Here is a 24,637-nt window from a genome sequence, read left to right as displayed (position 1 = left end):
TAGGTGAATTATGGCCCTCTACCAAAATCTACAAGTTGAAGTCTTAACATCTTTACCTCAGGATGTTACCCAATATGGAAATATAGTTATTGCAGGTAAAATTAGTTAAGATAAAGTCATTCTGGAGTAGGATGGGCCCCTGACCCAGTATGACTGGTGTACCCATAAAAATGGGAAATGAGAGTACTCTGCCATGCACTTAGGGAGAGTGGCATGTAAACATGAAATTACAGCTAAATTCAGATACAAAATATACAAAGAAAAGGTATTGCACATACATGTAAGTAAATGTAAAAACATTATAATATGATATAAAAATAATATAAAAAGAGCAAAAATATAAAAGCTATTTATACAATAAAAAAAGAAATCAAATGTTATATTTTACAATCTTTGTATTCCAAGAACTTAGTATTTGCCACACATAATAGAATCCAAGTAAATATTAGTATTGAATGAACTGAATATATCGATGAGATTTGAAAAGAAATAGAAATCCCCCAAATATGGTTCCTTTTTAATAAAAAGAATCCCTTACTGAATTTTAAAGTCTATTAGCTCAGGAACTCTGTATCACCTCTCACCTCTTGGACACACCCAAAATGTTGAGCACATGACAGACATTAATAAATTCCTCTCTGACCATAGTTAAAATCATAATGCAAAAAATTGTTACATTAAAAAAATTTTAATTTGTGCAGCAAAAAACACCAAAAAGTCAAAAGCCAACCCAAAACAGATAAGCATTACTGCAACATATGAGAGGCAAAGAGTACTTTACTTATAATATTCTCTTACATATGAGTAAGACATGATTGACATTCAAGAAAAAAAGGAAAAGCATTTGAATGTCAATTCACAAAAGGAAAATTAGAAATGATCAAATGACGTATCAGATATGTTAATTCAACTAACTAAAAATTCAAAGTAATAAAATTATAAAAGTTTTCAACTAATGGAAATGTAAAAGTGAAAAGGAAAATAACACTAAATTCCAGAGCAGGTATGTATGAAGTTTCATTAGCTCCCATTTTTCTTTTTAAAAATCTGTACAAACACGTATAATTCCCACATAATACATATAATTCCTACATAATATATATGTAACTCCTACATTATATATGTGCATACATATGGACACATTCCTAAAAGAAGACATACATAAGCAAATGTGAAGCTGGATATCATGACACAGGACTGTAACAGGCCTATTAAGCAGGCGGAGGCAGGATGGCCCAGGGTTCAAGGATGTCAGGGCAAAGGAAGCAAGAGCCTGTCTCAAAAGAAGATAAAAATAAAAGGGCTGGGGGCATAGCTCTAGTGATAAAGCACTAACTAAAAAGTGTGAGATCTTGGTTGTAATGCCCAATACCACAAAAAGGAGGAAAAAAAGCAGTTACTATCTCTAATTTTCACTCTGATATGGCCCCTCACTAAACCCTGCCAACTTGCACCATGGAGCACAATGTCCTAAGGAAAGAGTAAAAACTACATAATGAGTAGAAAGGAGTATCACTATCCACATGGCCAATTTAATAAATGTTTAATAATGTAGCATTCAAAGGCAACTTTTAATAAACATGAGGAATATTAATAAATGTGCATAATCCACTCAGCATTGTTATTATACTCCATGTTTAAACACTTTACATTGTTAATTAATGTTGGTTAATATTAGAACTCCTGTTAATTACAACTAAAACATCAAGTAGCATTATAGAAAACACATATTCATTTATATTTCATGACTGTTTTTAATTTCTTAGGGAAAGGAGAAACATCTTTCAGATAGAGAGTAATTTTAAATGGCACCACTGCAGAATTGTCTCACATTATTTTTCTATATATAAGGTTATTTTAGGAATGTACAAATTACATTGAATTCAGTAAAAAACATAATCCTCCTTTAAAGGATATAAATACAAAGATATTTATAAATATAAATATAAAGATATAAATAATAAAAATTCAATCAAGGATTTTGAAATCTAAAATCTAGATAACTATTAATAACATAAAGCTTTTATCTTTGCTAAAAATATTATATTGTTTTCTTCAGTTCTCAAATTTTGCCTTATTGTACTCAAAATCTTTGATTAAGAAAGACTGTATTCTCAAGATTACACAATGAAGCATAGCCAGCCACTTATTAATCAGAATCAGTTTGCAATGCCAGACACAGATGAAACACCACACAAACTAATTAAAAATCCAAGCAAGTGAGAATAACAGTCTTTGACAAAATATCAATAAACTTTGAAACTGTATGTTTGCTTGCATTTTTAGGATAAATGTACATATACATGGACCAAGAAAGACATTTTCCCCCTTAATATCAAAATTAAGCATTTAGGGATAGTTTGAGAGTTACCACAGTAGATCAGTGGTTCAGGATGAACAAAGTATTTTATCCATGACACCAATTCCAGAGTTCTCCAGCTTTTAAGTTGTATTTGAACTATTTTTCTCAGTATTCCTTTAAAACCTACTGAACAATAAAATTCAAATTTTAGGCTATAATCAAAATTTTACAAAGTGAATTTTCATCAAAGACTCCACAATACATCCCCCAAAAAATGTCTTGTGAGAGAACTGAGGAAGACTGTGGGACAGGTTCATGGGAGAAATATAAGAGGACTTTTTTTGGAAGTATTTGAAGTGTCTAAAATTTGGAAACTTCCAGTTGGATATGATGATGTCAAGTAGATCATTGAATATACATGTCTCAGAAAGACGACCAAGAAAGTTAGAGTAAATAGAAAAAAGCACAAAGTTTAGAGCTTTGAGTCTGATCTCTAATGATTAGGGAAAAGAGAAGGAGCTATCAAAAAAAAAAAAAAACTGAGCCAGGTGCATAGTGGGTAACCAGGTTAGTGGCTGTCCTGGAGACTGACCAAAAGAAATACATGAAAGATGATGGAGTTATTAAGTGTACTAAATAAGATAATAAAAACTAGGAAGAGGCTAGGGCTAATAGGTTTTCTGAAGTGGAGTTTCCTTGGTGATCTTTAATAGGAGCAGATTCCTAGAGTGGTAAAAGTTAAAAACCTAATTGCTGTGAGTTCAAGCAGAATAAATTAGCAAAATCCAGACTGTTGGCAATTACAGGTAAGGGAAATAAACTGCAGAAAAATAAACATAGAGGGAAAATCATATTAAAAGGGAGAGTTCTAGGGATGTAGTTCAGTGTAGAGGTGCATGCTTAGCATGTTCAAATACATGGCTTTGATCTCCAACAAATAAATAAATAGTTAAGTAAACAAAACTAAAAGAAACAAATCAACCAGTAGAAATGAATGACAAACAAACCACAAAATATATTCGTGAAAACTTGGATTCAAATAAGCAACCATAAGACTATGGAAAGTTCCACCCTGACAGGATATTTGATGGTATTAGGGTCATTTTATTTTTTAGGAGTAACCATTATATTGTAAGTTTGTTTGTTATGAAGAGTAGCTAATGTATTTTAGAAATACTTGACAAAAACTTACAGGTAGAATTGTATCTGCATATGTATATCTCTAGGATCTGCTTCAAAATAGTGCACTGATGGTGACAGATGTGGGAAGAAGAAATAAAAATAAAAGATTGCCAGGTGTGGAAAATTTCTGAAGTTGAGTGATGGTATATGGCAGGTACTGTTTTCTGTGCTTTTGTAAATGTTTGAAATTTTCCATGATAAAAAAAAATTAGAGGAGAGAGAGAACCTGAGATTGTATAGAAGAGTTTAATGTACAATAATCAGAGAGAAAGTGGAATCAAGAATTATTTTGAGTTAAGAATATTGATTTTGTTTGTTTGCTGCTGTATTGCCATCCAAGAAGAAATTAGTTCTGAAAAATAATTTAATTCTTTACTAACCAGAATTTAAATTACAGTGGTGAACTTAAAAGAGGTCAAGAATTTTTATAAGAAATCAATACCTATGTATCCATTTTCAGTTGAGCCTACAGAATGCTTAAGTATCATGCACATTTTAAACTTGCTAACAACCTTATTCTTCTCCAATTTAATCACAACCATTGCTCACTCCTACCCATCCATTTAAGACATATTTTCAGAACCCTCTAATTAGTAGCACTGATTGAGGTTTCTGTTTCAGAGTTATATTCTGCTGCCATATTTGACTAGCCAAGTGCTGGTGAATGAAAGCCAGAAAGTTTTGATTGAATGTAACAAATACTTGAGTCAAAAGAGGAAGAAGCAAATAAAATAGAAATAATCATGTAACAACTCCATAAAATCAAATGTTCAAATCATTGGCCCCTTTATAGTTATTATTAAATGTTTTCCTTAACTCCCATAGTACTGATTTTTTTTTTTTTCAGTATTGGTGGCTGAGCTAAAAGGTACTGAGTTTCTGTGTTGAAAAAACTACCCAGGAATAAATAGTGAACAGGTGAATGTCCATTTCTATGGTTTCTGTTTACAGTAGAGAACATTCACAGAGATTGTTTGACACTTGTTACTTTCCTTTGTAATAGAAGTGTAAGTATGGCCTTCTCTTCCTTTTTTCTTATCCATATTCTCCTCCATATTGTCCTCATTCTTTTCTTTCTTCCTATGGCTGTCTTCATCTGTCACCATTACCTGTAAGTCCCATTAAACATGATTCAATTTCAGTTTTCCATTCTAGGAAAAGCATCTGAACAGAAAACAGGCAGTAGAAGATCTATCTGTTCTTTTTAAAATAAGTTTGAGCAAATACTTTGCTTGTGGAAACAAGTAGTAATTTGAGAAGAAATGGCAAAGTTTCCTTCTTTGTTTGGACAAAGCCTCTTTCCATGACAAATCTCAAAGCAGTATGGATAGTTTTGCTCTTCTCTCTCAGCAGAGACTAAGATCCATTAGATAAGGTAAGCTCCTGGAACACAGTGAGCCAGTTACTTGAGTTGTTCTCAGCAAAAATACTGACTTTCTGCTGGATCAAACTAAACCATTCATTATTTATACTCCCATTTCTTTCTAGTGGCACAGAATCATGGCAACCAAAAGTTGCTAAAATATGCCAAATGAATAAAAACATGGTTTTGAAAAATAAGTTGGGATCACCTTTCTCATGATAGCCATTGTACAAAACTGAATCACTACTAAGTATGCTAAGTGATATGTGAGTATTCAAAGATACAGTTAGAAATGTTGAAACAAAATGCTTTTTGAAATATGTTATCTTCCCAGACTAAGTCAACATTCCTGGGAGATTTTCTTCCTTTGCATTTGATAAAGATCAGCTTTTGTGAAGTTACTTTCAAAATCAAATAAACAGATATTTATTTGAAAAGGAAAAAATAATATTTTGTACATTAAAGAAGAATGATGGCTTTACAAGATAAGTATTGGTCTACTTAACTGTAAATGCAAATGAACAAGGTGAACACTGGAACTGTGCAGGCAAGTTTACATTAGCTTTCTCCAATCCATGTGGAGCCATGCACTCCTTTAATTTCTCAAAAAGCAATTTCCTATTCTACTTGTAAACATGCCAACAGAATAAAAATGTGTTTTTATTAATAATAATATAATATTCCTTTGAGTATTACATCAGTTGATAACATATATTTCAAGTTTGCTTAATGGAGACTGTCAGGCCTATCTAAATGAATCAATGCTTTCTTTCTTTGTGACTTTCTAAATCACTGGGTGCCAAGCAAAGCTATCAACTTACTATGATTCCCTACAGAAGTCTTTTGTTTTACCACTGTGCCAATACAGCCAATTTTCCATTGGCAAATGTAAATAGCTTCTTACATCACTACCAAATTGCTTTAACACAATTCACTCACTGTATAGGTTAACTCATTTTTAGGTTCCTGAAGTCACTTACTTGGTTTCATCATTTATATGAGAGATTTGTATACTTCTATAAGTTTTCTTTTCACTTTGTGAAAGATAACAAGCACTCAAGTATAATAAAAAATTTGGATGGCCTAAGTAAGATAGCTTAGGAAAGAATCGGTTTAACTCCCTTTCAGAAATAATGAACAGCATGATATATATTTTCTTCACTTTATGCTTTGCAGTAAAACATGAGTTTAAAAAGCTGTGTGTGGTGAGTCTCCTTAGTATCAGTGTACCTAACACAGATGCAAAAACTCCAGGGATTTTTAAAAATATAGTTAAAATAATGTAAACATAGAATCACAAACTTCTCTGAATTGTCCACCTTTGTCTGACTTATTTTCAGACTTAGCACAGAATCCTAATCTAAGTCTTTCCTCAACTATAGACAAATGATACTATTATCTCTCTGCTCATCGATCCCTTTTGTTATCTCTCTAGTTTCTCAAGCACTCTTACTGTATTTACTTTCCTTAAACATTAGCAAAAATTTTAATTTTGCTTGTACTCCTATTAAGAAGAATCATCTGTTTATTCTCATATCTCCTTTTCTGAGGTTTATTTTAAAAGTTCATCTGCAGTTTTCCACCTATGTCTCAAACCATTGTTCCACCTTCTGCCTTTTGACTTTATTGTTTTCTTCACACCTTGTGTTTCTCCTCTAATTTGCCTGGATGCAATTGAGAGTTAAAGACCCTCCTGAGGGCATTTTCTTGCCTCACTGGAGAGATTAAGAGATGACAAGAGTCTCACATACGTGCACAAATTCACAAACAAGGAAAAGCAGTAGGACACTTGTGTCTGCTTATGTCAAATTCTCCAGGAGACAAAGATATATACAACTGGAATTGAAAAAGGAATTCAATGAACAAGGTAAGAGGTAGCACCAACAAGTGTGAGAGCCAGGAAAGCAAAGTGGGAGTCTGGTAAGGGAGTTGTGAGAGTTTGGCCCAGTTATTAACTGTGATTCTATGAAGTAGCATGACATGCTTGATTTAGAATTAGTCTCTCAGCCAAATTTTAAAAAAAAATTCTTTGATTAGTATGAAAATTAAGATATAAAAACTTTTCTTCTTTATAATTTAAGATTTTAAAATATAAAAGATATCTAGACTGATTATTATTTATGCAGTAAAGTGGATTATAATACAGACCCCCACAATGTATGTCCTATCAAATAGGAATTTTAAACTGATAAGAATATATATTACACTTGATCTTAGAAGTGACAAGTAGGAATTTTAAAAGAATTTTACAAAGATAAGAGAGTGAGAGTGGGGAAAAAAGATTAAGATAAAAAATGTTATTATGAATAAGCATTTAAGAGGACTCTGAGCTTCTTGATAGCTAAGAACAAAGAAAAGTGCAGTGTGGAATAAATTCTCAGTAACTTCCAAATGGAAGCAAATCCATTTTTCAAGAGAAACAAACAGCCAGGTGTGGCTGGTACATATCTGTAATCCAAGTTACAAGGGAGGCAGAGATAGGAGAATCATGGTTGAAGGCCAGCCTGGGCAAAAAGTTAGCAAGGTCCTTTATCAAAAAAAAAGTCAAGTATGGTGGACCATGTCTGTGGTTGCAGAGGTGGAAAGATCAGGTAAAAATAGAGATCCTACCTGAAAAACAAACTAAAAGCAAAAGACCTAGGGGCAGGCTTAAGTGGTAGAGGGCCCTAAATTCAATCCACAGGAATCCCCACCTCTAAGAGACAGCCAGAGAGAGACAGAGACAGAGACAGAGACAGAGACAGAGACAGAGAAAAATCCTTAAACTTTGGCTCATACCAATTTCAGAACAAAGGTTTTTATACTTTTTAAACATGATTTCTTTTAGAATATCAAACCCTTTATCCTAAAAAACAACACACACACATTTTATATACAATTTCATAAGATTCATGGAGTATCTCACACAAATCTTTAGAACCTAGTTTCCATGGTCTACAGGTTAAGAATTCTTATAATTGGAATGGGAGAGGGAGGGGAAGTCTTAAAAGTCATAGTCGATAATGACAAATGTCAGGCTAATGGGAGGTCGCATACAAGAGAGGGAAGGTAAAAGAAGGCAGTTAAGAAGGTGAATATGGTTGATGTACTCTCTATACAATAATAAACAGAATTTTTAAACCATTTGAAACAACCATAAGAAAGGGACTAAGGTAGAATGAAAAAAAGTAGAAGAGATGAACCAAATTGGGCTATAATGCATATAAAATGGAAGTGCCAAAATGAAACTCTCTGTGTGGTTATCTTAAACAAGCAAAAATGTCATTTTTTTCTTTTACAAAATCAGAGAACAAGAGGGCAGAATAGGTCCTACCTGGGGAGATTGGTACACTGGGAGAAGGAGAGAACGTGGAGAAAGGATGTAGGAGGGTGAATATGGTACAAATACTGTGTACACATGTATGTAAATGGAAAAATGATACCTGTTGAAAATATTCCAGGAATGGGAGCAGAAGAGATAAAGGAAAATGGTGGAAAGGGAGAATTCAAGTATGACATATTTGATATATTCTAAGAAGTTTTGTAAATTCCATAATGTACCCCTATCCAGCACAACATTAAAAATAAATAATTTTTTTAAAAAAAGAAATTGCAAAAGCCATCTGTTTTTATATCTTTTTTATTTATATTAGGAGTATAATATTAAAGAATAATTCAGTGAAAACAATATAATTAAGGTAGTTATGAACTGCAAATGTTCAATTAAAATATCTACGTTTGATCTTATAGTGAACATACTTGCTACCCTTTATGACATAAGTGGCTTCTTTTATTTATTATTGTTTTGTAGTGCTACAGATTGAACCCAGGGGCTCACAGTTGCTGAGCTATATATATTCACAGTCCCAACTTCTAATAATTTCTTTAAATGGTCTACAGAAGTAGAGAACACACAATATTTGGATGGATGAATCAAATGGCAATCTATTTATCATTCCCTTACTTTATTTTATAGTTTGCTATAACAAATATTATCTGGTTTAACTTCTTTGGGGACTTTATAAAAACAGTCAAATGTAGTCACTTGAAACATTTTTTTCATTCAACATTATGCTTTCAAAACTCATCTATGTTGTTCCATGTCACTCAATTCATTATTTTCACTATTGTACAATATTTCATATCCTTCTTTTAATAACAGACATTTAAATTGATTCCAGCCTTTTGGTATTAGAAATTGAGTTACTATCAACATTTTCTTGAAAAATGTTTTTACTGTGAGGATGGGAACAGAAGACAATCTTCAAAAGGCCCATTACTAGTAACAATTTTAAGTCTTGGGCTAACTGATTGTATGGATGTTCATTAATCATTATGCTTAAAACTTACCTAAAAGTTACATATTCTTTTATATTTATCAAATATATTTTAAAGGCCAAAAAATTTAAAATTATTGATAAGCTGGAATACTGTATAACATTAAACAATTTTGGAAATGAACATTCAGACTTTAAAAGACAGCAAGAGTTTCATTAAGGCCCCAAATTTTCAAAAGTAAGAAATGATCTATTGGGATTCTTTGTTCTTCACTAGTTAAATAAATATTTTGCTTTCTAGCATGACTTTCCATTTTCCTAAACTACTACTTTCCTAAGTTGGACTTCTGTAAAACCCCTGGGTTGGATAAGCCCTGGATTTCTTCTCTTGTATGCTATAGTTACAGAGTAGTCTTCTATTTAGCAACAGAAAGTGCAAAGAGGTCCATGTATTACTCTTGTATACAGAAGACTCTCAGAACAGGTGGATCTGAGTGTATTCCCTTTGTTTCACAGTGCTACTAGTATACCATAAAAATGTTTTTAAAATGCAGGTACATATTTTATAATTAAATATTTTAAGAGTTATTAACCTGACTCAGTATTCCAAGCAAGTTCTGATCCTGATGCCTCCTTAAGTTACTGTTCTAAGTCTGTACTACGAAGTTTCCTTCAGTAACATATATTTGTTGTCTCTCTTTAAAACCCAGGACAGAGCAAACTCTTTTTATAATACGACTTCCACATCTGGGTGTATAGCACCCAAGGAAAAAACTGAAGAATTGTTAAAACAATTTTGGGAAGACTAAACTAATGGAACACGAGCCCTTAACCTATTCTCATTCTTCATCAACTGCCAAATGTCAACTATCCAGCCCATCAGACAATGTTGCCTATCTACCAATCTTAATACCCTAGAGAGGGTGAAACTTTTTGTAAATCTTAACCAAACAGTCCAGCAGGTTCTGCTGAGAGATGGAGAAAGGTAGGCCCCATCTTCTTTTTGGATTTTGCTTTCCCTCAGCTCTGACTGTTAGGATAGACTAAGTCTTATGTGTGTACCCAACAACACAGTAATTTTTTTCAATGATTCCATCCAGCTAAATCTCTCAGGGCAGAGTTCTAGACAGAACTCTGTCCTTTATAAGTATATAACTTTATCACATGTCATCACAGCCATCATTATTTTATGAAACAACTTTTTAATGTCACAAATAATCTTCCATAAAACCTAATGGTGAGTGGTGGAGTAGCTCAAGTGGTAGAGTGCCTGCCTAGCAAGCATGAGGCACCAAGTTCAAATCCAGTACCACCAAAAAAAAATCTCTTTTCACAATTCACTCTCAGTACAATAATAATAACAAAAAAAAGGGAGAGAAAAGCCTAATGGTCCTTACCTCTCCTTCATTACCTTGACAACTCTTAAGCATTTGGTACCAAACTTTTTTTTGACATTCTGTCTCCTCGCTTTGTTTTTCTTCTACTTTTTTGAGGTCTTCATTATTTCCTTCAGTGTCTCTTCTTCTTCCATGTATTTGTTAGGTTTTGCTTCATAACAATTATTTGCTTAGCTCACAAATCTAAAGATGAAGGATTTGAAATGGACTCCTCTGAATTTAATTATGGATTTTCAAGCAGGTAGTGAGTTGACTGGGATTAGTAAGGGCTCTCGAGAGTTCAGTCTCACCTTCTGGAGGTAAACATGGATTTTTTTCACAATAGCCATAAAGCTCCAAGAACAGTGAGAAAGCAAACTCCAAAGTGCAAGCACTTTCCTAGTCTCTCCTTTTATTACATATCCTACTGTCACACTGGTCAATACAAGTCAATTGACCATGCTGATTATCAATGTGGCAGGAGACTATCCAGGAGTGTGGACCCAAGGAGGCATGAACAAATGGAGTTAACTATCACTACTTACACATCACTTACCTAAACTATGGGCCTTTCTAAAGATTGGGTTTTGTCACCCTTCTCATGTTACTTGGATTCTCACTCTATGGTTCTTGTAATGCTTATGAAATATTACTCTTGTTATACTTAGTTCTTGTTGTAGAACACTCTATGGTTCATGACATATATAATATTTCCATGTGAATGACTATAAAATCTATCTTTACAGCCAGGGGCCAGTGGCCATGCCTGTAATCTTAGCTATTTGGGAGGCTGAGATTGGGAGGATTGAGTTTAGAGGTTTGAGGCCAGCCCAGGCAGAGTTCACAGACCCCATCTCTAAAATAACTAGAGCAAAATGGACTGGAGATGTGGCTCAAGCTGTAGAGCCCTGAGTTCAAATGCCAGTCCCCCCCACACACATACATACATAAATCATTTTTGTAGAACAGACTTGCCCCTTTGTCTTGACTTTAGTGTTTCATCGAGATGCCCCACTAGGATTTCAAAATTGACATGCAAAGATTTGAACATATTACCTTCCTTTCAGCTTCAACCATTCCCTCCATCTCTATCAAAATTACTGTATGAAATGAATATTTCTCTTGATGTTTCACTTGATCCCAAATCACATATTTTTATTCCAGTCTCTTTCTTTTTTCCTTTATCTAATTAATAGTTTTTCTTTATAGCTTAGCAGATAAGAGTGTTCTATAATATATTTAATTTTAGTTTAAATTTTCCAACCCTAAAAATGGTGATTGGAAAACTTGCTAAACAGAGCTATTTATAAGGGTTAAATTGGTTTTATATACTTATTACATTGAAGATAACTCAAAAATGTTCAGATTTCCTTTCCCCTTAACTTTTCTTGAGTCTTCTTTTTTGTATATATTACTTGTACAAAGGAAATTTCTTATTATATGTCCATAATGCATATAATAATTTGACCAAATTCACACCCTCTATTTCTCTTTTTTTATCTTCTCTCTCCTCTTTAAACAATTTTAATAGGTTTCTTTATTCTAGTTTCATACATGCTAATGAAATGCCTTAATCACATTTACTGCCTCTTCACCCTCTTCTTTAACCCTCTTTCCCTACTCCCTCTCCACCACTGATTCCTGCACCCAAATAGTCCCCATCATAACTTCTGCATTCATTTTTTTTAAAGTCTCAATTCTGTAAATGAGAAACAACATATGTTATTTCTCAGTTTGGCTTATTCTTCTTGAGTCTTTAGTCATGAGATTATTCATCTCCCTATCCTTCTTTCTTAACAGTGCCACAAATCAAAATTAAGCCCTGATAATCTCCTGCCAAGGACTTTATTTAGCTTTATTCTTCACATCTGCCAATGGAGATAGCAAAAGTATCTAGTTCACTGGGTTGTTGTAAGGTATAAGACCATGCAAATAAAATTATTTGTGTTTTAGGTAATACAATGGTAAGCCCTCAAAAAGTGTCAAATATTACAATCTATTGCTCTACTAACAACAAATATGAAATCATGGTAAAAGTAGATTATGAATTCTTTCTATGAAAATTACAAAATACTTCTAAGAAGATTATGTAAACTGAGCCCTGAAAACAAAGGTCTGATTTCCCCCATATCAAGACTAATCTCTCAGCACCCATTCATCCATGTAGTAGTTTCTTCATTCATACATGAAACAATTATTTTTTAAGTATGTACTATATAACAGGCAACTTGTGCTACACCTATGGCATTAGTCAGCATCTGTCTGTGTTAAGAAAGTGAGAAGAAGCCCTGACATCCAGCAGCTGACCCAGCACTTATGGTAGGTCTTGGTATTCCACTGAACATAAACAATCTCACAGAACCTCAACATTAGATAAGGCTACTATGTGACCATGATAAATCAAGACAAAAACAAGATCAAATCACTCCATAACCATGTCTGAACATCCACAAAATCATGGACATTGGTCAACCACAAAAATGATCAAACATCTGTCTCCCTTGGCTCACCTAAGTGACTGCTGATTTAAAAAAAAAAAAAACTGTAGCTTTAGTCTTCAACTAGTCTTCCTTCTTTCTCAACAAGATTTATTAACACCCAATCATAATCCTATCCTGACAGCATCCAATCCAGAGAAAAATCCCTGCTTTCTTAAACTCTCCCCAAAACTATATCCTCAAACTTGTAATTCCTTTCTAACACCCGCTATGACAGGACCCATTCTTCTCCCTGGTGTATGTTCTTGCCTCCTTGCAACAAGTAACATACCAGCACAGATGTGCTCCTAGAGGTCTTTTATGGACATAAGTTTCTTGGTTTATTAGTCTTACCTCCTTAGACTACAAAATTCTCTGGAGAAGAAGTATTGTCTCATTAATTTTTGTAGACCCCATGATAGAAAAACAGTGCCTTTAATAGACTAAGTACACAAAAAGTTGTTGAAGGGATACATGAATCCCTGAGGAACTACTTTCTTCAATGACCAGAAATGCCAGAAAGACACTGGAGACAGTGTTATGAATCCTGTTTTTCAGAACTATCACAGGCATCTTCCAGAAATGATTCTTGGGCAATGGCTTTCCAGACAACACAATGCTGGGTCTTGCAGGATTGTGTCTTGGTAAAGCCATATGCTTAATATTCAGAAATGGCAAAAAGATGTATGTGAGATCAGAAAAGCATTACAGTGACCTTAAAGCTGTCAACAAAACTGACCCTTTGGAATTATATGGGATTCTTCTGAACATCCAAACCAAGCTGCCAATGCAGTATTCAATATTTGTGTTAATGGAAATATTTGTTTTGATATAAGATTCTAAAACTCTTTCAAATAATATACATGCTATAGAGTTCAAAAATTCCTAGTAATTGCAGTTCTTAAATTGCATTTTCATTTTATCCTCAGAAAAGCACAGAAATGAGGCACATGAAAAAATAAGAAATTTAACCTGAATTTAATGGCATTATAAAATGTCATGTGCATTTTTATTTTTTTTTTTTTGTCTTTTTCTTTTTTGGTGCTGGGATCGAACCCAGGGCCTCAGGCATGCTAGGCAAGCGCTGTACCACCGAGCTACATCCCAGCCCTCATGTGCATTTTTAAAAGAGGACATAAATAAAAACATTAAAGACTCTGACATGCAATTAACTAAATTTTTAAATAGAAAAATATCTAACTAAAAAACTTTGTAGTAAAAAATGACATCATCACAGAAAGATCTTACATAAGGGATAGTCTGTAATAGCATCTGAATTTGGGCAAAAAAGTAGTAAGGTGGGTAATATAGATCACATGCTTTATTTGCATTATGCATCTTAGCAAAATTCTTCAAAGAAATAGCCACATAAACAAACATTAAAGTTGCAGGCTTTGGGAAAATAGCTATAAGGAACCCTGAAATATCATTAAAGCTTCTATTAATCTACATAACTACCTTCCCTAGAGAAAGTGTCTCAATGCTTTCAGTGCTAAGAAGTGCTAGGGACCCCCATTAAAATGAAAGAGAGAACTTTGCACAGAAATTAGCAGTTAATTAGTGAGAAAATTAGCCAAAAGAAGGTATAATTATTTTGTTTGGTAACATTTAAGAATGTAACAGTAAATATCTATTAATATTCACTAAAGAGTAAAGCTATCAGACTATATAAGCTGAAAAATATTTCATGTACATACTAATTTGGAATTATGTATGTCAACCATAAAAATTGAAACTACAAATCTGGCCCCACAACATTAATTTTGCAAATTGGGTTTTGGATTAAAAGCTCTGGCCAGTAATTCTTCTTTTTTGAATATAATCATGCTATACTTTAGTTTGTATGTATGTGAATTTTAGATATATTTCCCATGAGATTTATAATGTTTCTGGCTTGATATTCATTCTACATTATAAAGAATACTTGAATCAATCTGTGACAATCCTCCCCCCAAAAGTAGTTTAGAATAACTAATTTCTGGGAACCCGGAAATTATGTTATTAGGACTGTGAGTCTTACCAAAAATAAAAGTATAAAAAAGAAGAATGAACAAAACTTATACCTTTAATGTAGATTTTCCTAATAGATAAATTCAGAGAGAACAACTAAAGAAAAGAGGTGGGTCTGTCAGCTGCTCTTCAAAAGACCTGAGATTTGTAGCAATTATTCATTTAATTATTCATTTACTCAACCAGTGCTTATTATGCACAGGCACCACACTAAGCCCAGGGGCAAGACATTGGCTCCATTTCCCACCATAGAAATCCAGATCTTAAAGTCTTTCAGAAAATAAATTAGCAATAATGACAAAAGATGCTAAAGGCTCTAAGGAGGAACCCCTAATGTAGTCTAGAATGCTAGAAAAGGGATGGGAAGGTAAGATCTGAAGGGATGAGTTACATCTGGTCAGGAAATGAAGAGGAAAGAGAAGATTACCCACAGAGGGAACAGCCTGTTCAAAGAGCAAGTCTGCAGGTCAGGGACAGCACAGAACTGTCCAAGACTAAAAGATGCTCAGTGTGCAAAAGACCTGCTATAGGGAAAAATTAAGACTTGAATAGAACAGAGGAGTACAAAGTATGATCCATTTAGACAAGTGAATAAGAAGTTGCTAACTAAATAAAACACAATATTTATTAAGCCCTTACTGCATCGGGTTCTTTGCAGGGCACCCTTTTTGTGCCAAGACTCACTTATGTCATATAATGGTCCTATGAGATAGGTGTCATTATTATTCCTATCTTGTAGATGAGAAACTGGTGTAGAAGGGACAATAATTTGCTCAAGGTCATGTAGCTAAGGTCATATATCTAAGTCATAACACAGGCAGATTCAAATTCTGATCCCTTATTTAAGCCCATATATTGTGTCTTTTAAGTACAACACAGCACCTGTCAAAAAAAGCGACCAATGTTACATTTCAATGAAAATCTATACCATTAATGTTTAGATGTAGTTAAGATATTCAATGCAAGAACTGACAAACTGCTCTGATTTTTATTTCTGATGTCGATTCTCACTGTATTATTCATAACTGGAAAATCTGAGGGGAATGTTTTTTGAGCTGACATCCAGTTAATTGAGGCAAGGTATTGTTCATTTGTTTGTTTGTCCTTTCTTGGGAGCCATAAGACACATTAAAAGGCATTGCAGATAGTACTTTAAAACTTAGTCCTGCTTTATTGAATAGAAGGTTGTGCCTACTTTGACAATGGCAGTTTGGTGAGATGCTTACCATTAGTATCAACAAACACAATCTAACCACTTTAATTAATTTACTTGAACAAAAGCAAAACTAATTTGAACTCAGTAGAACATTTTTTTCCAAAGAGTAAATTCAATCAATTTGAAATTTAGGTTCTAATCTTTAAATCTAAAGTTCAGTAGTTTATTATTTATTTCACTCACATAATTTTTTTCCATTGTTAGCAATTTGTTGAAAACCTGAAAAGAAAAATCAATACTTTTCACAAAACAGAGAGTGGTTCTGAATGAAATATTGCAATTGAAACTTTCAAAGTATTGTCAATTTTATTTTTTCCCTAGCAAAGATGATTCCCGACTCATCTTTCTGTTTCATTCTATACCACTTCATTGCTTCTCAAAGGTATTTAGAAATGGATGTAATCAAGTTTTACTGTCATTAATTATTTAAAACTGCTGTTAATTAAACTTTAACTGTGATTCCAATGAACTCCAATTGGTTCTGCTTTTCCTTACTTCCATGACTTTGCCGGTTTTCTTTTTTAAATTTGTGTGTGTCATATGTGTGTGTGTGTATGTGTGACTTAGTGATTAGTGATGTAGACATTTTCTCACAGTTCTGGAAATTGCCATTTTCTCATATAATTTATTTTTATTTAAAATTATTATTTTCTTTAAAATGGTGACTATGTAAAATTTATTATTTTACAAATTGAGATTCTGAGTTTTATTAACATAAACACAGTATAGTAATAGTAACAAGAAAAAAATCACATAACATAATGCCCGGGGAATGAAAATTTTTGCTAAATTATTTTAGAAACAGATTTGTCACATTGTTATTTTATCTCTTGGCAAAAAGCATAAAATAACAAATAATTCAAAAGATGGAGCAAGTACAATATATCTTACTTCTATAGGTCATGCCATCATTTATAATAGATATTTCTAAGTAATCTCATGGCCTCTAAATATGTTTTTGGCTGATTTAAATTGTCCTAAATTCTCATCTTGAATTTATCCAAAATATTTGATTTCATAGACTACCATATATATATATATATATATATATATATATATATATATATACTTAAAATGAATTTTACTTTTATATGTGGAAACCTGTCTACTTGACTTCTAAACTATAATATATTTTATTGCAGAAGAGAACTGAAAATGCATTATTTTCATTCAATTCATATGCATTTAGCATTTCTTGAAAACAAACACAAAGGAAAAGAACTAATCTAGATAAAGATTTGTGGGACTGAGCCCATACATGACTTTCTAGTAATTTAACTTCTCAAAATAGATAGAATCTATGATGACAGATTAGTTTACGAATATCCTAATGCCTTTTTCTTTATTTAATAACAGCAATTTTAATTTTTAAATAACTACATTGTTTTTCTATCTTTGACTGATTGAAGATTCAAAACCTAGTTTGGTATTCCAGCTGAGAAATAAATAGACTGACATTAGGTTGAAAATGACTTAGGAACACTGTGTACAACTTGTACTTGATAATTATTAAGTTCAGCAATACTCAAATCACCAAACAGTGAAGCCTCACTTCTGTTCTAAAATGATGATGTAAGAATCTTTCTGAGACTACTGTCACTTTATTTTCACCATGCTGCTTTCTTCAGAGACAATGGCAATGGCCTTAGATTATATTAAATGTTAAAAGAACTCTCCTCTGACACTTTAAAGGAGGACCTGCTCTAAACTGAAGAGACCACCCACAGAGTGGGAGAAAATATTTGCCAGCTACACATCAGACAAGGGACTGATAACCAGAATATACAAGGAACTTAAGAAACTAAACTCTCCTAAAATCAATAAACCAATTAAGAAACTGAGCGAAGCAGAACTTTCTCAAAAGAAGAAATTCAAAAGGCTAAAAAACACATGAAAAAATGTTCACCATCTCTAGCCATAAAGGAAATGCAAATCAAAACCACACTAAGATTCCACCTCACCTCTGTTAGAATAGCCATCATCAAAAACACTACCAACAACAGGTGTTGGCGAGGATGTGGGGGAAAAAGGAACCCTAGTCCACTACTGGTGGGAATGCAAGCTGATGCAACTACTCTGGAAAAAAATTTGAAAACTTCTTAAAAATCTAAACATAGACCTGCCATATGATCCAGCAATCCTACTCCTGGGTATATACCCAAAGGAATGTAACACAGGTTACTCCAGAGGCACCTGCACACCCATGTTTATTGCAGTGCTATTCACAATAGCCAAGTTATGGAAACAACCAAGATGCCCCTTTATTGATTAATGCATCAAGAAAATGTGGTACTTGTAAACAATGGAATTTTACTCAGCCCTGAAGAATGAAATCTTATCATTTGCAGGTAAATGGATGGAACTGGAGAGCATCATTCTGAGTGAGGTCAGCTAGGCTCAGAAGACCAAAAATCGTATGTTCTCCCTCATATGTGGACTTTAGATCTAGGGCAAATGCAGCAATGTGGTTGGACTTGGATCACATGACAAGGAGAAAGCACATTTGGGAGATATAGGAATAGGTAGAAAACCCAAAACATGAAAGCGTTTAATCTCCTCACTCCAGAGGAATTAATACAGAAACCTTAAAGCCACAGAGGTTAACATGAGAAGGGGATCAGGAACCAATGTAAAAATCAGTTAGAGATGAATCAACATGGGTCGTAACACATGTGCACATGAAAGCAATGCTAGGAATCTCTCTGTATAGCTATCCTGAACTCAACTAGCAAAAACGCTTTGTCTTCCTTGTTATGCTTATGACTTTTCTTCAACAAAATTAGTGATAAGGGCAGAACTGGACCTGCCTGGAACTGAAGGGGGGAAAGGGGGAGAGAGTGTGGGGGGGGGGATGGAGAAATGACCCAAACAATGTGAATAAATGAATAAAAAAATAAAGGAGGACCATGAGTAGAAAAATACGCCCTAAAAGGATGGAGAGAAATTCTATCACCTTTATACTTCATAATATTCTAACATTTTTTAGCCCAGAAACATAAACTACCAGCAAAACTACAAATATTTATTCTTGCTTTCTTTCTTGAGGCAACCCCTAAAATGGTAAACAAAAGGGAAAAAAAAAAGGAAATAACCTATGTTTAAGAAGAAAAAGCTTTCCACAAAATGCTTTGCTTCTTCCTCTTCCTCTGCTGAAGGTACTAAGGAGAGACAGACGCCATTGTACTAGTGACTCCTCTAGACTTCTATACAGAAAGGTATGCCATCCTCAAGTTTAGGGGGTGGCGAAAAACTTCATACCCTTTATAGAATCACTTCGTAACATAAAGGTAAGTTACACCCAACAATGCAAATGCTAATTCCTCTGATGTTGCTGAGTCATTCACCTAAAATGGTACCAGGCTCATGGAATGAACTCAGAACACACTTATTGATTCTCAAGTAATAGCATATACAAGAATATGATGCAAAAAGATATAGATCTTAATTGAAAAATATAATTCAAAGGTTATTTTAGAGTGATTTGATTTGTTTTGTTTTTGTTTTTTTTGGTGTGGAGGAGGGGAGGAAGGCTGGTGCCTTCTTGCTTCTTGCATAGCAGGCAAGTGCTCTACTGCTGTGCTACTCATCCAGCTTTTTTTTGACTTGGCTTTTTTGTTTGTTTGTTGTTGTTTTTTGTTTTTGACACTGGGTCTCACTTTGTAGCCCAAGCTGGTATCAAACTCAGATTCTCCTTACTCTGCCTCCCAAGTGTTAAGCTATAGTTGTGTGCCGCCACACATGGCTTCTTTTTTTTTAATGGAACCTTACTTTAAGCTTTTGAGAGACTTATGGCATCAGAATTAGAGCAATGTATTTAATCGCTGTTACCATAACTTAAGAATCTGCCACATGAAAAGCACAGTCAAGTTGATTATCTTAACTGCTACCCTTGGCCTATGTGTTCAAGAAGATAAAGTAAAAGTCATCAGCTGCTGGCATGGCGTAATGTCACTCACTCCCTTGATACCAATCACCTCTCCAGGATACTGATCTGACCTCATGTCTGACCTCAGTTCAATTTCATACAATACATACATGAGCATGTACATCTAAACAGTCAAGCAAACACCTTTTTAAACTCTTTGGAGGTAAATAATGATACTCGCAAATTACACTTTTGCTGAACATCTTCCTTTTCTTCAATATTGTACTATCTGAATTTTTTTACAATAAATCAAAGAATAAAGCCATTTTTCTTGGTTCTGAGATTTAGATGTAATTTCTATGTCACTGTTTTTCTGAGTAAATTTTAACTCTATCTTTAAAAAAGCTGAATAGTATATTTAAAGAGTACTCTGAATAGTAAAATTGTAAGAGTAAGGTTTTTGAGGAATTCCATGTTGAAGATGTTGAAGAAAAACATTCATCTATAAAAAGGATCTAAGAATAAATTCAAATTAAAGATAAGATAAATACAATGGTTCTTCACAGAGAAAAAATTCTTTAAAGATTCCAGTTATTATATCATTTAAATTAAGACATTTAGAATAGTCTTCCTAAGTGGAGCAATAATTAATAAATTAGTTTCTTCAACAACAGTCTAGTTCTTCTTGCAGCATCTCTATTTCCAGGTATTTAAAAAGAAAAGAATGTTAACAAACCAAAAACTAAAACCTTCAACTAATCTGCCCTGGCACTAATAACCCCCAGAAGTGCTCGCACTGTTTTCTTACTAATGCAAGTCAAGAATAAAGACATAAACAAATGAGCACTAATATACACTGCATTAAACTGGCCTAATTAGGAATTTGATGACTCAACTTTCATTGGTTTCCCACTGCCTACTCATCTCACATAAGTGAACATAAACAATTTTCTTTCCTCAATTCTATTTATTAAGCTCGATTAACCTTATTAACTTTCACAGCGTACATAAGGGGAAAAAAGTATAAATTTGAAAGAATTCGCTAAAGAAAAGATATTAAAAGTTGTTTTTGTATGATGTCTTGGATAGTAAATTATTATTTGGGCCTCTTGGACACCCTCACTCTGAAGAATGCTAAGTTAAAATCATTTCTCTTAGAAATCTACAGGCAACACTACTTATGCTAAAAGTACTAAAGGGAATCAACTATATGGTGGCAAGAATTTTCAAAAGTTAACCCAGAGTTAGGTGCCAGTGGCTCACTCCTGTAATTCTAGCTGTTCAGGAGGCAGAGATCAGGAGGATCATGGTTCAAAGCCAGCCCAGGCAAATACTGAGACCCTATCTCGAAAAAAACCTTCACAAAAAGGGCTGGTGGAGTGGCTAAAGGTGTAGGCCTTGAGTTATGTACAGAGCATAAAAGAGTGTTCTTGACTACAGATCATCATCAAAAAAAATTGCAAAAATATTTTAGCTGCCTTATTTTGTGTTCATAGGTGAGGACAATCTATTCTAATAATAAATGCTACACTGAATCTAAAATATGCATAATGCTATACATTACAATACATAAATACACATAAGTAAGCATTTAATGCATAAGAAAAGATATTTTCTTTTCTGTTTAGGGATGCCTTAGGGGTTGTCCATGTACTTTTATGTGAAATTGAATGAGAAGAGATGGAGATTATCACAGAAAATAAATGTTCACAGGGATGATTTTTCTCATTTGAAAACTAATCAGTTCCATTTATCAGTTAATTTCTATTGTCATACATTATGACCCCTCTTACCATTGGTGTTAAAAAAATATCAAAAATCACCAAACCATCCTTCTTATTTGGATGCATGAATTTGGAATCCAAACCATCCTTCCTGTTTGAATGGATGAGTTCAGATACCAGCAATGATATTCCATGGCTGTGTCTTATCACCCTGGGGCAGTAAAGGTTTCTCACTGTCTACTCATCTAACATAAGTGAACACAAACAATTATCACATGAAAAGAAAAGTCACATGAGAACATGAGTGACTCTCCAATGATTCCTCCAATACAAGAAATCATCCTATAAAATGAGTTCATTTTGTGGGAGACAGTCCCAGTTTTAGCTTTCACTGGAATGAGGCACCAACAAGATTGGGGCCAATAGTCTCCTCTTGCTTTCCAAACCACCAGACCCCATGTGTCCATTGCCAAGATTATACTTTATCTACTTTATATTCAACTATTGCTTGCATAACCTTTTTCCCTTCCCTACTCACCATACCCACTGCTGTCCTTGGCACATGGATAGAAGGTAGATGGATGGATGGAAGAATAGACGGATGAATGGATGGATGGTGGATGGATGGATAGATAGTATGAACAAGTATGTAAAATTTTCCTCTTTTGTTTCATTATAAACCATAGTAAAAACCACATGTAAATCATAGGATTTATTCAAATACTAAGATAAAGTCATTTTGCAAGACAATATCCATATCTACTACTCTGAAAAACATTGCTATTATTTTTCTTGTTAAAATTTACTACTTGTACCTGGCCAGTTTTCAAATCAAGACCACCAAAAGATACCATAATTTGAGTAATATATCTCAGAGTCCGGGAATTCAAAGAAAAAAATATCTCTGACATGATTTCACTGGAAAAATTAGTAGTATTGTCTAAATGTTATTTTCTATGTTGGTTATATTTAGGTGTTTGCCTATCAGAATGAAAGAGATTTATGATTAGTGTTAGGGTTTGAAGTGTAACTCTGGAATGCTTCAAAAGTTAAACAAAAAGAACTGAACTTCGGATTTGAAAGTATGGTTTGAGAGTCCTCTGATTTACCTACAAATTTAAATGCTAGTTCTGTTTTCAAAGTGGAGCATATGCTATTTTATACTCAAAAGAGAGGTAGACTATTACTAAATGTTATATTTGTTTATGTTGATGAAATTGCACCCAGTGCCCAGGGGTACGCAGACTGTAACAGAAGTCATTTCAACCAAAATTACTTGCCAGTTTCACTCTCACTTTGCAGGAAAGGCAAGTTTTAATTAGTGGGTTCTTATCAGGATTCCACACACTCTCTAGGCAATTCAGAAGATTAGGAGTTTCTACATAGGAAGAAAGGAAAACTCACGACCTGGCCCTCAAAGAGTCAAGAAATAAAGTGTGGGTCTGTACTACTCACGGCTCTGCCTGGAGGCTCCTGTCCTCAGCCACGTAGTTAGAAGGAATGTAGCCCTGCAGTTGTTGGCCAGAACCGGCTCCCCTTTTCTCCAAGTGTCTGGCCAACCACCAGCCTTCATGAGAAGTGTCCAGAACTTGAAGTTTGTCACCTGCACAGAAGCTCAGATCCTCTGCAGTCCGAGCTTGGTAATCAAACAGAGCCACAAAGTAGTGACCATGGTTTCTCTCTGGTTCCTGCTTCCGTGACACAGGAGTTTCAGGGGGACAACGGGCTCCTGGATTCACAATCACAACTGGTTTGTCCGCCTCCTGGGACAAGCAGGGGAGACAAGGCTGCAAGTATGCCCAGAGCCTCAAACACACATTGCCCATGGTGCCCCGGAGAGAAGAGGCAGAGAGGGGGTTCCCTCTCTTTGTAGTCTCTGCAGATCCACTTTTTCTTCTCCACCAGTCAACTTTGAGATCAACTCCAACTCACCATATTTTGGAGAGTGTGCAGAGTCCTGTTTCAGAACAATCTGGCAGACCTGGTTGCAGCAAGCCCTGCCTCTGGAGACTCACAGCCTGGCTTTTGGCTTTCTGTGGTCTTAATTGCAGCCCCAGGGCAAAATCCAGTCAGGACTGGGCAGCTACTCAGTGAGAAGATGCCTCTTCTTCCTGTCTGCTTAGGAATCCCAGAACAAAAATAAAATAAAATTAAGAGGGCTTATTTAGACAAACGTGAGAACAGAAAACAGCCACCTCACCCTCTGTCCCAAGAAAAAGTTAGCAAGAGAAAGGTACTAACTCCAGGTAAAATCTCCACTCCTGGCCTCCTCCAGCAGCTCTCACCCAGATTCAAGACTGCTGCTGTCGTTTCACCAGCCCTGATCCCAACTGCTCTTTCCTTTTTGGTAATGAATAACCAACCAGCAGAGGCAATTGCCTTTAACATCCTGAGCTATGTACAGACTGTAATAATTTCTCCTTACTTCCTGGTTTCTTTCTGTCTGTGATCTAAATGGAAGTCCAGTCCTCCTTTACCCCTCCCTTCTCCCCCACCCAGGATAGACCAGCCCCCTCACCAAGCTGCCAAACTCTTAAAGCAGCCGCCCAAATTCATACCCGTTCTTTCACCCCAGAGAAATAGGCTAGCCCAGGTAGCTTTTTGTCTTGCTACGTTTCCAACACAGAACTCAGGGCAGAGATTTTTTTCCCCCACAAATGTGAGGATTGTTTTGCCACGACTAGAGGAAATAAAAAAACAGGGACATTAGGGTGTTTAGATATTTGTTGCCAGACACAGGGCAGTTGGGAAAGAACTACTAAGTTTTTTTTTTTTAATCACTAGGAATAGACTTAATAGCCTCTGAGTTTATTATTCATGGTCTGGAAAACTAAGAGGGTAGCTGACTATATGCTGAGAACCCAAA

At 34.5% G+C, this 24,637-nt stretch overlaps 1 protein-coding gene across 3 annotated transcripts in view; it reads right to left on the bottom strand.

Annotated features, from left to right (window-relative positions):
• The window catches only part of Frk (fyn related Src family tyrosine kinase), a 93,916-nt gene extending 69,688 nt beyond the window's left edge, over nt 1-24,228 (bottom strand). Inside the window, exons 1-2 of one of the 3 annotated variants that reach the window (XM_074076145.1) lie at nt 24,013-24,228; nt 23,227-23,889 (exon numbers count right to left, since the gene is read on the bottom strand). In XM_074076145.1, the coding sequence (XP_073932246.1) occupies nt 23,227-23,597 (371 nt within the window). In that variant the 5' untranslated portion in view covers nt 23,598-23,889; nt 24,013-24,228. The remainder of the gene's footprint in view (nt 1-23,226; nt 23,890-24,012) is intronic. The other 2 variants (XM_074076142.1, XM_074076152.1) reach the window with 2 other exon arrangements.
• Between the last annotated feature and the right edge of the window lie 409 nt (nt 24,229-24,637).

This window comes from Castor canadensis, chromosome 1, assembly GCF_047511655.1.
Source record: "Castor canadensis chromosome 1, mCasCan1.hap1v2, whole genome shotgun sequence".
Classification (NCBI taxonomy): Eukaryota; Metazoa; Chordata; class Mammalia; order Rodentia; family Castoridae; genus Castor; species Castor canadensis.
Note: the sequence above shows the minus strand (reverse complement) of the source record. Positions and strands in the feature narration are given on the sequence as shown.